We start from the raw sequence: 12,971 nt of genomic DNA, 5'->3' as shown, positions 1-12,971 counted from the left end.
ATGTCTATCAACGGAAATTTGTGAGACTTAAACTAAAACTTAGTTTTATCTTGAAGGGGATTTTCCAAAAGTCATCTCTCGCCGCTATTGGTTACCTTGACAGACACATCACTCGTCAAAAATGGCGACGATAGTCGCCTAAGGAAGGAATTCTGGTGTATCCTAACTTAGTTTTAAGAAACAGAGGACACGCATTTTGTTTGTAATCTGGCGAGAAACATTTTTGCTTTCCTATCGTGCCTATAAAAGAGAAGACGACGTTCAACGTGAGCAACAGCAGGCTTGGCTCGCGTTTGTTTTGCTTTTAGCTCTTGTCAACAGCTGTGTTTTGAACTGTTAATGCAGTTGTTTTTGTTTACCTCTTTGTTTAAAACAACACGACAACTCTGCTAACTTAGATTGCTGCATCAGTTATCGTTAAAAACTATGCCAGAGTGTGTTGTCAACAGCACGCTTAGTAAGGAAGTTATCTGTATGATTACCTGATTATCTGTATGATTAACACTTAACAGTCGCTCCGTTTTGTTGTTTCTAAGATGTTTTTGCCCATGTTGTTTGCACAGAGTGGCGATGGAGTGCATGTTCATCATGAACCGGATGGGCTCTCCGGGCGGCTCGGCTGCAGCCCAGCGGAGGCGTATGGTCTTAGGGGTGGCCATCCTGCTGCTGGTCGACGTCATCTGGGTGGCCTCCTCCGAGCTGACATCGGCAAGGGCCACATTCACAACACGACGCTGACAGCGAAAGCTAGAGATTGTGGTCAAGATGCCATGCTATCAACATGAATTGCTTGGATGCAAATCAAACTAGCTAACATTATACTCCCCCCAAAACTTAGTTGATCTGCTTATGACGACTGCCTTACACAGAAATACTATCATGTTTGAGCCAAAAGCCGGTATCCTTCATGTTTTAAACCTTCTTCTCTTTTACGCACACCCGATTCAAATGATCAGGATCATATTCAAGCTGCTGCAGGGCTTGCTAATAAACTAATCATTTGAATCAGGTGTGTTGAGCAGAGGAAACAGGGAAACATGTATGATACTGTGCCCTCAAGGACTGGAGTTTGACACCTAGTAGTGTTATCTTTAATTGGCTGAATGGTGAAGTCCTGCTTCCACAAACCCAAACACAATCAGTGCTTTACTGTCTTTGGACTAGCAGCTGCTCCTCATTTTGTTGCAGCCTTTTTGCAGTGCCTTTGGTCATCACGATGACCCACAATCTCTCTCCACACACAATTGATAACCGAATGGATACCAACCCCACCCCAGTGAATGTTTGTTTCCTCTCCGTCCCCACTGCAGTACATTTTCAGGCGGCAAGAGTACAACAAGCCCTTCTTCAGCACCTTCACTAAGACATCCATGTTTGTGCTCTACTTGCTGGGCTTCGTGCTGTGGCGACCCTGGAGGCAGCAGTGCACCGGCTCGCTCAAGCGCCGCCATGCTTCGCTTGTAAGTATAAACGTGTTTTGGGGTGAAAGGGCCCTGCTGCTGTCAGTGAAAATCTCAAAATAATGAACTCCCTTCCCAAAAAGGGATTTGTAATTACATGTACATGTGACAAGATGGTGACACAGCACTTAAACAGAGATGATCATAAAACACCATGTATGTATCTGGCACGCGCACACAAAACCATGTATTTACCTCCAATGCGATATTAATCACATTGCCATGCTTAGATGCATGGGGGCATGTATATGTGCGCCCCCCAGTAGGCTTTGATGGGATCATCCACTAAATGCCTTGAGATAACTTTGCTTTCAATTGTATCTTTATTAAAATTGTTAAAAAATCTTTTGTATTTTTAAGAAGGAAATCTCTCCACAGTTTGCTGAGGCAGAAGCTTACTTTGCTCCCTGCACCAATGACACCACTGTGAACAACCGTTTGGTACGTATTCATTGGAACAATGTAACGCATCCAACAGAGTCAGTGAGTGTTCCATTTCTGCTAGTGTTGCAATGAGAAAATAACTGTTTTGTTGTGCTGTTCTGCTTCTTCTTTGGCATACCAAAACTTGTGTCGGTGTGGTCATTGTGAGATTAGTCATTAAAGTGCTTTGCAAGATCCAAAACAAATGAGAAGAGGGCAGCAAAGATGACTTTGCGTTTCAGGTTTCTTTAGGACTCTAACATGTTTATTAAGCAACTTTTCGGATTTGAATTATGTTTTTGTCTTTACTGTTTGACATATATTCAGTATCGTTGTTGTAAAATTTAAACGATTTGAGGGAGGATTTAAGGTTATCAATATCCTTTTAAAAGTTACATAAAAATGTAAGTCAATGGCTCCCTATATATTTCTACGTATATTTCTAAATAAAAATTCAGAAAAACTAAAATGTTCAAATTTCACTGAGACACAAAGTAACCAGTCAGGTCTGTTTTTCAAAGCAGAGCGAACCGCTGTACGTGCCCGTCAAGTTTCAGGACGTACCCGACGCCAGTTTGGCCAACTGCTTAATCGACGCGGATCGCCAGTCATGTGAGTGGGCCTTGTTCACGCTTCTCATCCCTCCGATACCCGTGCAAATTCACACTCGTCACCTTTGCGTGTCCCAGCGGCGTCCAAAAAGCAGCGGGTGCGTTTTAGCAACATGATGGAGGTGCGTCAGCTGCCCTCCACGCAAGCCCTGGAGGCTAAACTGTCCCGCATGTCCTATCCGGCCGCCAAGGACCACGAGGCCATGCTGAGGACAGTGGGCAAGCTCACCATGGCCGACGTTGCCAAGATCAGCTTCTTTTTCTGCTTTGTGGTATGTCCTTCCCACTTTGGAGGCTTTGCCAATTGTCAAATGAAACGATCCGTTTTTTCGGTTGGCCGCCGACTATTGTTTGCAAGCGAGCTGTTCTGAAGTATTCCCAACTGTCTCTCGTCTATGCGGGGTGTTTGTTTTTCTCCGGCAGTGGTTCTTGGCCAACCTGTCCTACCAGGAAGCGCTGTCAGACACACAAGTGGCCATTGTCAACATTTTGTCATCAACGTCAGGTGACTCCTGGTCAGCGTGATGAGATCTGGAGCCTGTGCACACTCACTCCCTGTTTGTCCATAGGCCTCTTCACGCTCATCTTGGCTGGTATCTTTCCCAGTAACAGCAGCGACCGCTTCACTTTGTCCAAGTTGTTGGCGGTGGCGCTGAGGTGAGTCATGCTGAAAACATGTTTGAGCTTTTCTACGTTTGGCCTACTGTGGTTTTTTGCAATCATCAGTCCACCTGCACTATAGCCAGTTAAGTGTAAAAAGCGGGCCAATTGTGTACAATTTTGTGTTACAAGATTAATACAATTTGGAATGAGTCTGTAAAATGACTAACCCTAAATTGAAACAATATTTTCTTAAAACCTGATCTTTTCCCTTTAATGCCGATTGTCTGAAAATGAAATAATTAGGCCCCATATCTGAACACGTGATGAGGTTCAGGACATCCCTTTTCGTCAGTTCATGCATGTAAACAAGTTTAAACTGCTTTTTTGAGGGGGGGATGAAACCGTCACCACTTTCTTTTTGGTCAATTTGGTGCATATTTGGTCACAGAACTCAAAATTTTGTGTGTTTCTTTTGTGTGTTTCTTTCAAGTGGGTTTTTGTTCTTAAACGGTTCCTCTCTTTATCCAGCATGGGAGGTGTGGCCCTGGTGAGCATCTCCAGTATGGAGCGGCCCGATGACAAAGGCACCATGGGTAATTGCCAGCGGCACCTGGAAAAAGGAGAGCAATGAAATGCATCCATGGGTGGGCTAGACTCTCGCGTGTTGTCCGCTCCCTGCGCAGGTTCCTTGTGGTCCCTGGCCGGGGCTGTTCTCTACGCCGTCTACATTGTGATGATCAAGAGACGGGTGGATCGGGAGGACAAGCTGGACATTCCCATGTTCTTTGGTATCATCCGAATTCTCTGGCGCCGGACGGCCCGAGTGCACGTGTGTGACTTTTGCGTGCGTTTGTGCGCATCAGGCTTTGTTGGTCTGTTCAACCTGCTTCTGCTGTGGCCTGGCTTCCTCCTGCTGCATTACACGGGCCTGGAGGCCTTTGAGCTGCCCGGCCAGCTGGTATGGATCTACATCCTACTCAACGGCCTAATCGGGACCGTCCTGTCCGAGTTCCTCTGGCTATGGTGGGGAACGGGGCCCGGCGCGCCTCTCTCTTTCAAAGGTGCCCGGATTTTGCCGTACTCATGCAGCTTGTTTTTGCCCTGGCAGGGGCTGCTTCCTCACGTCGTCGCTCATCGGAACCTTGGCGCTCAGTCTCACCATTCCGCTCTCCATTTTGGCCGATATCGTCATGCAGAAGGTCCGTTACTCTACTTGCTGTCCAAAAATGGGTGCTTTTGACTATTGAAAGCTTGTTTCATTCAGGTTTCCGGTAGTGTTGCACTTCAAAAAGACACATTCATTTGGGGATGAAAGATTTTATTGCGGGGGCAAGAAGACAAAAGCCGACGTCCTCCTCGTTTGTGTGCTGCAGGTGCGTTTCTCCTGGATGTTCTTTGCTGGGGCGGTGCCGGTCTTCCTGTCCTTCTTCATCGCCACGCTGCTGTGCCACTACAACAATTGGGACCCGGTCATGGTGGGCCTGAGGAGACTCTACGCCTTTGCTTTTAGAAGACATCGTATTCAGAGGTGCGTTCGGGGGTTCTCCTTGCATTCACAAATACAGCGCTGCTCACCGGTCCTCAGCGAATTATTAAAACTGGAGGCGGCGGGGCTACCATTTTTAGATTTATCATAAGCCATGAGATTAAAAAAAAATATAGAACGTTGATGGAATCACTTACTTGAAAAACAGCTCCTACTACAATATTGATTGTGCTCATGATAATGGCGTGCTTGTAGTTTTTCTTGGGGTGTGATGACTGACAGGACTTATTGCTCCCTCCCCAAGACTCCCCGAGGACAATGAGCTGTGTGAAAGCCTTATACCTTTACACGCTGTCTCCCTTGACCAAGAAAGTCTGAGCTCATGATCTCCACACACGTAAGTCCTTCTGTCTCACTTGCTGACTTAAACCAAAAAAATGTTGACAAATGTGCACATGGCCACAGTCACCGTCTGTCCTCCTTACTCACCACCGCACGGTCTAAACACGGAACACATGAGTGTGTGTGGAGAGAAGATCGTGCTGATAATGACATGAGCAGCAGAATCATCATGGCTAAAGTATTTCTCGCCGACCGGGGACAGATAGGTCTCGAAAGCGCTCTGGGCCCGCTTGAGACGTTTTCAGTCGTCCTATTATGTTTGGACTTTCAAAGGACCTAGATCGTGATATTTTTACACTTTTCCACAGTTTAATATATGCGCTTAAATTACATATGGCACATTGGTGATTTCATTTCTTATTAAATGTGAGTGTTTTTTTGGTACTAATATCTCTAACCAGCAAGTAAAACGTGCTTCTCACCGCTGCCATTATGATGTCGTTCAATGCCGCCAGCCACGAATCGACAATCCAGCAATCATCTTAACCGCTTATCCTCACGATGGAAACGGAGTAAATGACGGTGCCAAAAGCAAGCGTTTTACTGACATTAAAATGCAAAACATTCTCTAAATTGCACATACTGCCATGTTCCTCCTATCAGATCAGTCTCCATGGGAATCCAGTATTTATAACAACAGTTCCACCTGCGGGTGACTGACTTGAATATCCGGCTGTGTGCTCCCAACCGCATATTTTTGCCACTTTGGAATTTCTACAGTAAAAAGTTGTGACTCATAAATGACACGTTTACTCGGCCGACTCGGTGCAAAACATTTCCTCCTCAACTCCGGAACCGAACCAAAACTTACAGGACGTAGATAAGGAGGCGGTGTAGAAGAGGTAGAAATTTCTTCTAACATCCTAGGTTCTTCTCAAGTCATGTACTATAGGTTTCCTGGGGCGGGGCCGTTGTGATAGCGCAGAATAAGCAAGGAATGCTTAGAAATGCATCAATGAAGGAAAATAAAACTTTGGAGTGTTAAGGGTGAAAAATCAACATTTTAGCATGGTTAAAAAGCTTCGGGGGCCCTTTCATTTCAAATGTTTTGCAGAGTTTTGGGCATGGTTTCAGCTGTATGCTTGACACTTTTTTTCCCGTGTTGCTGTCGTAGGGTCCGACATCTGGGACCAGTCCGAAGCCACGACCCACCCCGTTGCCTCCTCATTGACTTGATTTAGCGTGGCTGAGGAAATCCTTTTTTTGTGTGTGTGTGTGTGTGAACAAACTTGAGGTGCTGGACTTGACCACTCATTATTATGATGATGATGATGTGAGGTGACCAAATGAAGAGGTACGTTTCAAGTTGACCGCAGTGCCAACCGAAAGAATATACCCGCCGTCGTCGTGCATTCCGACACCTTGTGCACTTGCTCATTTGTCTGCCTTTTCTTTTAATGCCTAGATGAGATTGCAGACGGACGATCTGTTTGTAAATATTATCAGAGTTTTATTCATGAAGCTTCCGGTTTGAAAGTATATCACAACACTATGTTGAACCTCCGTTTACATTGCGGGTCAAATGCGCCCATGTTCAAGTTTAAAAAAAAATGCTGTTTATGTTTTGTTTTTTGTTTTTTTTGGGGGGGCTAACGTCTAGTTAGCTTGATCAGTGTGCTTGACATGTGCCACAAATGTTTCTTGGTTTTGTTTTCTGATAGTTTTGGGTCCCTGAACACACTATGGGTCAAATTGACCTCTTTTCACTTAGAAAATGTTTGGGAACGTTCACATAGCCTCATAAGTATAATCTAATGGCCCAAATGAGATACGAATTTAGAATGAGAATCAGGTACTTATGTAACATAATGGAGTCCATGACTATCAGTAAGCCTTCAGTCAGCACTTACTTCATCATATCTCAATGGATCATTGTCAGCTTGACCTCTACAATTGCAGTCATTGGCCATTTTTAGTCATCCAAAAGGTATCAGAAATAACACCCAAAAAATCCTCAAATTTCATACAGCACACCGTAACCTCGATGACAACCAATTTCTATGCGCATTTAGTGGATTGCCATTGGTAAGAAATCTCAACAAACGCTATTGAAATTCACAAAAACAAACTTTTAACCTACATTTGATGAACTTTAGAGACGAGTGACTTTGACCCACTCTCACCCTAACCCTAACCCTAACCTTAACCCTAACCCTCCCCTTAACCCTGCTTGCATGATAAGCTAGATGACCCGTTTTTCTACGGTAGTATTTTTGCACCACTACACTTTTACCCCATTGATTTTCTGTGTGTCTGCAATTTAGGACTTCCACAATAGCCACATATTTTTTTGTTATTTCCCGGGAAGGCAAGGAGGAAAAGATTTGTAAATTTTGCTGTTATTCTGGCGGTTATTTGAAGACACAAAATTGTGGTCTATGCTGTGCCAGCACGGCTTCATCAACAGCTTCAGCACTTTAAAGACAAACACTTCCCTTCTAGTCTGGTGTTGTCTAATCAGCCTCCAATCGGTTTAATGGCTTGCGTTATGTGAAAAACATGATTATCTTTATTAATGGCCTTTGATCGTTCCATCGTTTTGTTTCCCGTCTCAGGTACTTTGTCTTAATTGTTTGAAAAAACAATGTATTGTGAAGCGTTTAAATGTCCGCGGTTTATTGTTGTCGAGGATCTCTTGGTCCATTGAAATCATTTTCTATTTGACATATTCTCTTTCCTGGGTTGAATACACTATTAAAGACATCTTTTAGATTTGCTGTAAATGGTCATTTTCCCTTTCTCGTACTTGGGCTCTTATATTGATTATGCTGTACTGCAAAATAATCATCAAAAGACATCTGAAACAAAGGCTCGTTTTTGGCAAATTTTATTGTTTGCCCCAGTAAAGTTTATCTCAAAGTGTAAATAAAACAACATTTCTCTAGATAGATTTAAGGATTCCACAGGTCATAATAAAACTGAAAAAAACACAGCATTCCCATTAAAATCGCTGGAATTTGAATCCTCAGTAAAATGAAACCAAATTTGATGAAACAGTGTATACAATTTGCAAAGTGAATAAATAGAACATTTTTGCCCCATATTATTTAAACTGCCCTTGTCAGTTTCACTCAGCTGAAATGAGCCAGTGGTGTGCAAGTGCTGGACTTCTTCATCTCACATGGATACCAACACTTGGCGCATCCCCAGCACTTCCCGTTTGGAGCCATTCCGTAGTAAGGAATGATTTGAAGCAACTTTAGAAGAAATCTCAACATACTCATTGTCAAGAAGTGACGCTTGCGAATCCTTTCAGTCCAGCGACTATCAAGCCAAGCCCATTAGCGCTAATGATAAGAACGAAGAGCAAACTTACGTTACGGAGTTTAATGTTTAACTCGCTGCCTTCGTGGAAGGGAGGAGGACTTTTGTCTGGGGGAAGCCCCGCTTTTTTTTTTTTTTGCCTGAACAGAGTCTAATAGTTGAGAGAAGGACGCGTTGTCAACTTTTGGGGGCTCCTCGATGAAATCTTCCTTCTTTGGAATGATGTAGGAAAAAAGCGTTGAATTTCTCGGTCCTGCTTCTAATCGCGGCGACTGCGCCCACGAACTGATAAGACGCGGTCGATACGAGCAAAATCCAAGCCGGCATGGAAAAGGAGATAACCGATGACAAAGACTGATCGCGGCTGCGGCTCAGCTGCTCCCGTCTTCCTCATGTCCTTGTCCGGATATCGCAAAAAATTCCATCAGCAACCCGGACCTTGGCGGACCTTGCCTGTCCGGCGCTAACGTCCGCCGTTGCGGGAGAGTCCGAAGCTATCACTGCAGAATTCAGACAAGTTTGAAAAAAAGTTCCCTTTTTTACAACTTTTGGTAAAGCAAACCTTTGTCGAAAGAAGTGAGTGGGCCAATCCTTTTATCTGTTGGCCAAGTCGATCACAGGGAGTAGAAAGGACTTCTTAAAGGTTTTGTTTGAAACTCCCTGGAATAAAAGGTTTGTCTTGAATCCAGCTCCTAAGAACCCAACTCCTAAGAAACTCCTAAGAACCATTTGCTCTTGGTTCACCTGCCAGAAACTCATCAGAGACCCTTGTGGGCAACATGGACAAGGAGATACCCGAAGAGAAAGATTGGAGGCAGCTTGAACCCAACCGTGGCGTCAAAATCTTCCTGACCATCTTGTACACCCTCATCCTGGCGACGGGCATCGTGGGCAACTCCGTCACCATCCGTGTCACTCACGTTCTCCGTCATAAAGGCTACCTCCAGCGCAACGTGACGGACCACATGGTGAGCCTGGCGTGTTCGGATCTTCTGGTTCTGCTGGTGGGGATGCCCGTGGAGCTCTACAGTGCCATCTGGTTCCCGTTCACCTCGGCCTCCGGCGGCGACGCCGCCTGCAAGGTCTACAACTTTGTGTTTGAGGCGTGCAGCTACGCCACCATCCTCAACGTTTGCACTCTTAGCTTCGAGCGCTACGTGGCCATCTGTCACCCGTTCCGGTTCAGAACCCTGGCCGGGCGGCGCACGTCGGCGTTAGTGGCCTTGGCTTGGCTGGTGTCTATTCTGGTGGCGCTGCCGCTGCTGGTGGCCACGGGGACGCAGGGGCACGTTCCCGTCTCGTCACACGGGCCGGTCCAGAATTTGACCTTCTGTACTAATCTGAGGGAGCGCTGGCTGATGTACCGGGTTAGCATTTTTGTGGCCTTTGCGGTCTACATGCTGGTTTTGGTCGGCGTGGCCTTCATGTGTCGGGCCATGATCCTGGTCTTGAGGAAATCTGCTGGATCTGTGGACGGAAATCGCAATACGTCCAAGCATGAAAGTACAAAGATGAAGATGGCCAGGAAGCAGACTATCGTTTTTCTTGGTAAGATTTTTCCCTCATCTGCATGCTTGCTCGGGTTTAAATCTGGGGATCGACTTTTCCTTTTAGTTTCTGAATTTTTTTTGCATGTGTTAATGGCTTCATGACTCATTTCAGTCTCCTCTTGAGAACTCTGGAAGCTGACTTGTAGCCTCAAACAAGTAAAATGCGCATGCTCTATTGGGTTGAAGTTGAGTGTGACATGACGTCAGGAATTTGACAGCTGTTTCACGGTGTGTGGCGCCCTCTGCTGGCGAAGGTTTGCGTTACATGTCAGCTCCTGCGGGTTAAAATGTCCTTGAATTTAAAAATAATCTTGGCCATTGTAGTGTAGATATTCTAATATTATACACGATAAACAATATAAAACAGCCTTTTTTAAGCACGGTGTGGTTTGCAATTTAAAACGAAAGCGACACGTCTGGAGACAGGTTTGACAACGGCTGTTCCAAGGCCACCAAAGCAGTCAAGCTGACTGAGGAAAGGACCTGTTACATTTCTTTCATTTTCAGGCCTCATCGTGGGCTCCTTGCTGGTGTGCTGGTTCCCCAATCAGGTCCGTCGCTTGATGATGGCGGGCGCCCCCAAGTCCCGCTGGAGCGTGGCCTACTTCCGCAGCTACGTCACGCTCCACCCGGTGGCCGACACTTTCTTCTACCTCAGCTCAGTCCTCAACCCCTTCCTGTACAACATGTCGTCGCGACAGTTCCGCCGGGTTTTCGCGCAAGTGCTGCGCTGCCGCCTGATCGTCCAGCCGGCGCGCTCGCTGCGGCCCCTGCTGCTCAAATCGCTGCGGCCGAGGAAGGGGGCGCCGCCCGCAGAGGGCAAAGGGGAAGAATACCCCAAGCAAAGTGACTCGGGAGGGAATGGACCTCCTCACAACGAGTTGGAGTCCACAACGCAGACGCCCGTTTTGTCAGGGATGCCACCCTAACGCAGCCAAGTGGTTTCTTCACAATGGAGACGGACAACACCTCACTGGAGGCTAGCCAAGGGTAGCCGTGCATGTATCGTTCTGTCATCAATTAAGAGATTACATCTTCTTACGCGGTTGATTTCAATACATTGTGGCAGAGGATCAAGATTCCAAGAATACTGCATGCATGTAAAAATGTCTTGCCACGGTGCTAATTAATATGGGGTGTTTGAAATAGGAATCTGCATATTTTTTTTCAATTAATGGGCCGGTGATTTTGCCACTTGCTGTCACCTTGAAAATGACACCACAGTCGCCCAGGCAACGATCAATCATGGCTCAGCTTGCGAATGTTCCATGACCAGTCAGGAACGAGTTGAGTCATGATTAGCGGTTACCCGCAGCGATGTCATTTTCGACGGACGGCAATTGGCAAAATGGCCGCCCCAGCAGATGGAAAAAACAAGGCTTACATCATATTCCACAAAGGCAATAATAAATCCGAACGCCGTGTTGTGGGAGTGGTCAAGAAAACTTTTGGGTCGGCCTCCCCTTTTAATGGAGCGGACTGTTGGCATTGAGTGAAGCCAGCAGGAGCGGGAGGTGGGCAACGCTCGGCAGCAGGCGGAGCGACGCGGAAGCGGACGGCGGCGCCCTCTTCTTGCCGTTGCAGAGCGGTGCGTTGCAGCAGCTGATGCACACTGAGTTCATCTTGCCCGTGCAGAACTGCTGGTAGCCAGAAGAAGCAATCAGACAGGCTGCTGACGAGGCGCACGACTTGCGGTAGTAGATTCCTGAAACGTGGAGGAGCACAATGTGCCAAAAGTTGTGCAAGGGGAAATCATCGCCTTCTTATGTCATATCAACAAACATACATAATTGTATATAGGGTTACTAAAGGTGCTCTCGTAAAGTCCGCTTTTTTGATGTACGAAGTGAATCTCGCTTGACAGCCGTGCATTTGCAAAAATCTTTTGACCTTTGCATGTTTTTGAGAGCAAATAATATGGGCCAGATGATGCTTTGAACAAGTGAGTGCACGTACCGTCTTCCTTGACCAGAACCTCTTTCTGGCACATGTCCTGCACGTTGACGGTGCAGTTGACCACCAAGTCGGGCGAGGTGCAGTCGTGGCCGACCGCCTCGCACTGGTAGCACTCGATTTGGAGAGCTGCTCCTGAAAAGCGCGCATCCGCTTAAGAAACTCTTTTGGCAAATTGCCACCGACAGACACAAGTAACCAAAACCGACTTGACGCCGTTAACGCAACAATGTTTCCCTACACAAACAAAAAGAACAAAAGCAGATTCATCTCTCATCTATTAATAAAATTGAATAGGAAGTGAAGTTTGGTTGAAAGCAGCCATTTCTAATAGTTTGGGGGGGGGCATGCTAAGGTTTTAGCAAACAACATAGAAATAGATGGACATAGTCGACCATAAAAGTCTCGAAAACACGGCATGCCACGTCAAAAAGTACATTTTCCATGATGGGTGCCTGATAGGCAATATACAAAAATGCTCATACTAAATTATTTGAAGTGAGGAAATGAAAAAAAAATCTCCTCTTTACCTGCCTTGAAAAGGAAAAACAAGAGCACGGCAAGCAGAGTGCAGGTCCACATGTTCCGTTTCCACCAGAGGACGATGCATAGTGGAGAGGAGTGCCAGAGAAGACACCTGCTGGGACTCGCGAGCTCTCGCTCATCCTTCGTCATGACCGCGCAATCTCTCTCTCTCTCTCCCCCCATACCCTAAAACTGTTCTCGTTGATTTTTTTGTTTGTTTGTTCATTTATTAGCACAGTGTTGTTTTTGCCATGAAAAGTGAGAGGTTTGGCATCCTTTTTTCAGGCTTTTTGATGCGCTATTCTTGTTTTTTTCTGAGGAGTGTGCGCCGGACCAATAAAATCAAGGTATATACTTATATAACTTAACTTCAAATTCATTAGTATTTTTTTTATTACTGTCCAAAATAGTAAAAACACAACATCACTATCAATCTTAAAATATTAACATTATTAACAATCGTGAAACATTTCAAGTGTTCCAATTACTAAAAAAATTCAGCTCACTTTTATATTTTACAAAATCATCTCGCGGGCTGGATTAAAACCATTTGCAGGCCAGAACCGGCCCGCCGGCTGTATGTTGGACACCCCTGGCTTAGACAAACCTTTAACCTGTATAAATACTGTAACAAAAAAAAAGGACAGTAGTTAACAGCTGCTGAAAGTTTTCCTATGTTGCTTTTTCCTTGTGT

The 12,971-nt window shown here is 45.6% G+C and overlaps 3 protein-coding genes across 6 annotated transcripts; 2 read left to right on the top strand and 1 right to left on the bottom strand.

Moving 5' to 3' along the window:
- Positions 1–71: 71 nt before the first annotated feature.
- Positions 72–7,708, top strand: LOC148423689 (solute carrier family 35 member F5-like). Of its 4 annotated transcripts, none has more exons than XM_088414404.1 (15): positions 72–266; positions 564–708; positions 1,311–1,460; positions 1,821–1,901; positions 2,405–2,495; positions 2,573–2,766; positions 2,918–2,999; positions 3,064–3,151; positions 3,626–3,690; positions 3,781–3,885; positions 3,961–4,120; positions 4,206–4,296; positions 4,471–4,625; positions 4,888–4,980; positions 6,100–7,708. In XM_088414404.1, exons 2-14 carry the CDS (start codon positions 571–573, stop codon positions 4,967–4,969), a joined length of 1,482 nt encoding a protein of 493 aa, XP_088270530.1. In that variant the 5' UTR covers positions 72–266; positions 564–570; the 3' UTR covers positions 4,970–4,980; positions 6,100–7,708. The 4 variants fall into 4 exon arrangements, with proteins under 4 accessions (XP_088270530.1, XP_088270531.1, XP_088270533.1 ...); XM_088414405.1 differs by having other exon boundaries at positions 73–266; positions 2,408–2,495; XM_088414407.1 differs by having other exon boundaries at positions 74–266; positions 1,839–1,901; positions 2,408–2,495.
- A 103-nt stretch (positions 7,709–7,811) lies between these two features.
- LOC148423687 (ly6/PLAUR domain-containing protein 1-like) lies at positions 7,812–12,401 on the bottom strand. The gene is made up of 3 exons (XM_088414410.1): positions 12,283–12,401; positions 11,756–11,887; positions 7,812–11,504 (listed from the first exon to the last, which is right to left on the bottom strand). Exons 1-3 carry the CDS (start codon positions 12,332–12,334, stop codon positions 11,266–11,268), a joined length of 423 nt encoding a protein of 140 aa, XP_088270536.1. The 5' UTR covers positions 12,335–12,401; the 3' UTR covers positions 7,812–11,265.
- Positions 8,377–12,006, top strand: gpr39 (G protein-coupled receptor 39). The gene is made up of 2 exons (XM_088414409.1): positions 8,377–9,797; positions 10,307–12,006. The coding sequence occupies exons 1-2, from the start codon at positions 9,029–9,031 to the stop codon at positions 10,726–10,728; spliced, it is 1,191 nt and encodes a 396-aa protein (XP_088270535.1). The 5' UTR covers positions 8,377–9,028; the 3' UTR covers positions 10,729–12,006.
- Positions 12,402–12,971: the final 570 nt, after the last annotated feature.

This window comes from Hippichthys cyanospilos, chromosome 5 (genome assembly GCF_059441005.1).
Source record: "Hippichthys cyanospilos isolate Australia breed blue-spotted pipefish chromosome 5, RoL_Hcya_1.0, whole genome shotgun sequence".
NCBI classification, from domain to species: Eukaryota; Metazoa; Chordata; class Actinopteri; order Syngnathiformes; family Syngnathidae; genus Hippichthys; species Hippichthys cyanospilos.
Note: the sequence above shows the minus strand (reverse complement) of the source record. Positions and strands in the feature narration are given on the sequence as shown.

Bases quoted from the DNA above. Each gene is read 5' to 3' on its own strand.
- gpr39 (XM_088414409.1), top strand. From the start codon at position 9,029: ATGGACAAGGAGATACCCGAAGAGAAAGATTGGAGGCAGCTTGAACCC. The intron at 9,798-10,306 runs GTAAGATTTTTC...TTTCATTTTCAG, and splicing joins GCAGACTATCGTTTTTCTTG to GCCTCATCGTGGGCTCCTTG.
- LOC148423689 (XM_088414404.1), top strand. From the start codon at position 571: ATGGAGTGCATGTTCATCATGAACCGGATGGGCTCTCCGGGCGGCTCG. The intron at 1,461-1,820 runs GTAAGTATAAAC...TGTATTTTTAAG, and splicing joins AGCGCCGCCATGCTTCGCTT to AAGGAAATCTCTCCACAGTT. The intron at 2,496-2,572 runs GTGAGTGGGCCT...TGCGTGTCCCAG, and splicing joins CGACGCGGATCGCCAGTCAT to CGGCGTCCAAAAAGCAGCGG.
- LOC148423687 (XM_088414410.1), bottom strand. From the start codon at position 12,334: ATGTGGACCTGCACTCTGCTTGCCGTGCTCTTGTTTTTCCTTTTCAAG. The intron at 11,888-12,282 runs GTAAAGAGGAGA...CGCGCTTTTCAG, and splicing joins GTTTTTCCTTTTCAAGGCAG to GAGCAGCTCTCCAAATCGAG. The intron at 11,505-11,755 runs GTACGTGCACTC...TCCACGTTTCAG, and splicing joins GGTTCTGGTCAAGGAAGACG to GAATCTACTACCGCAAGTCG.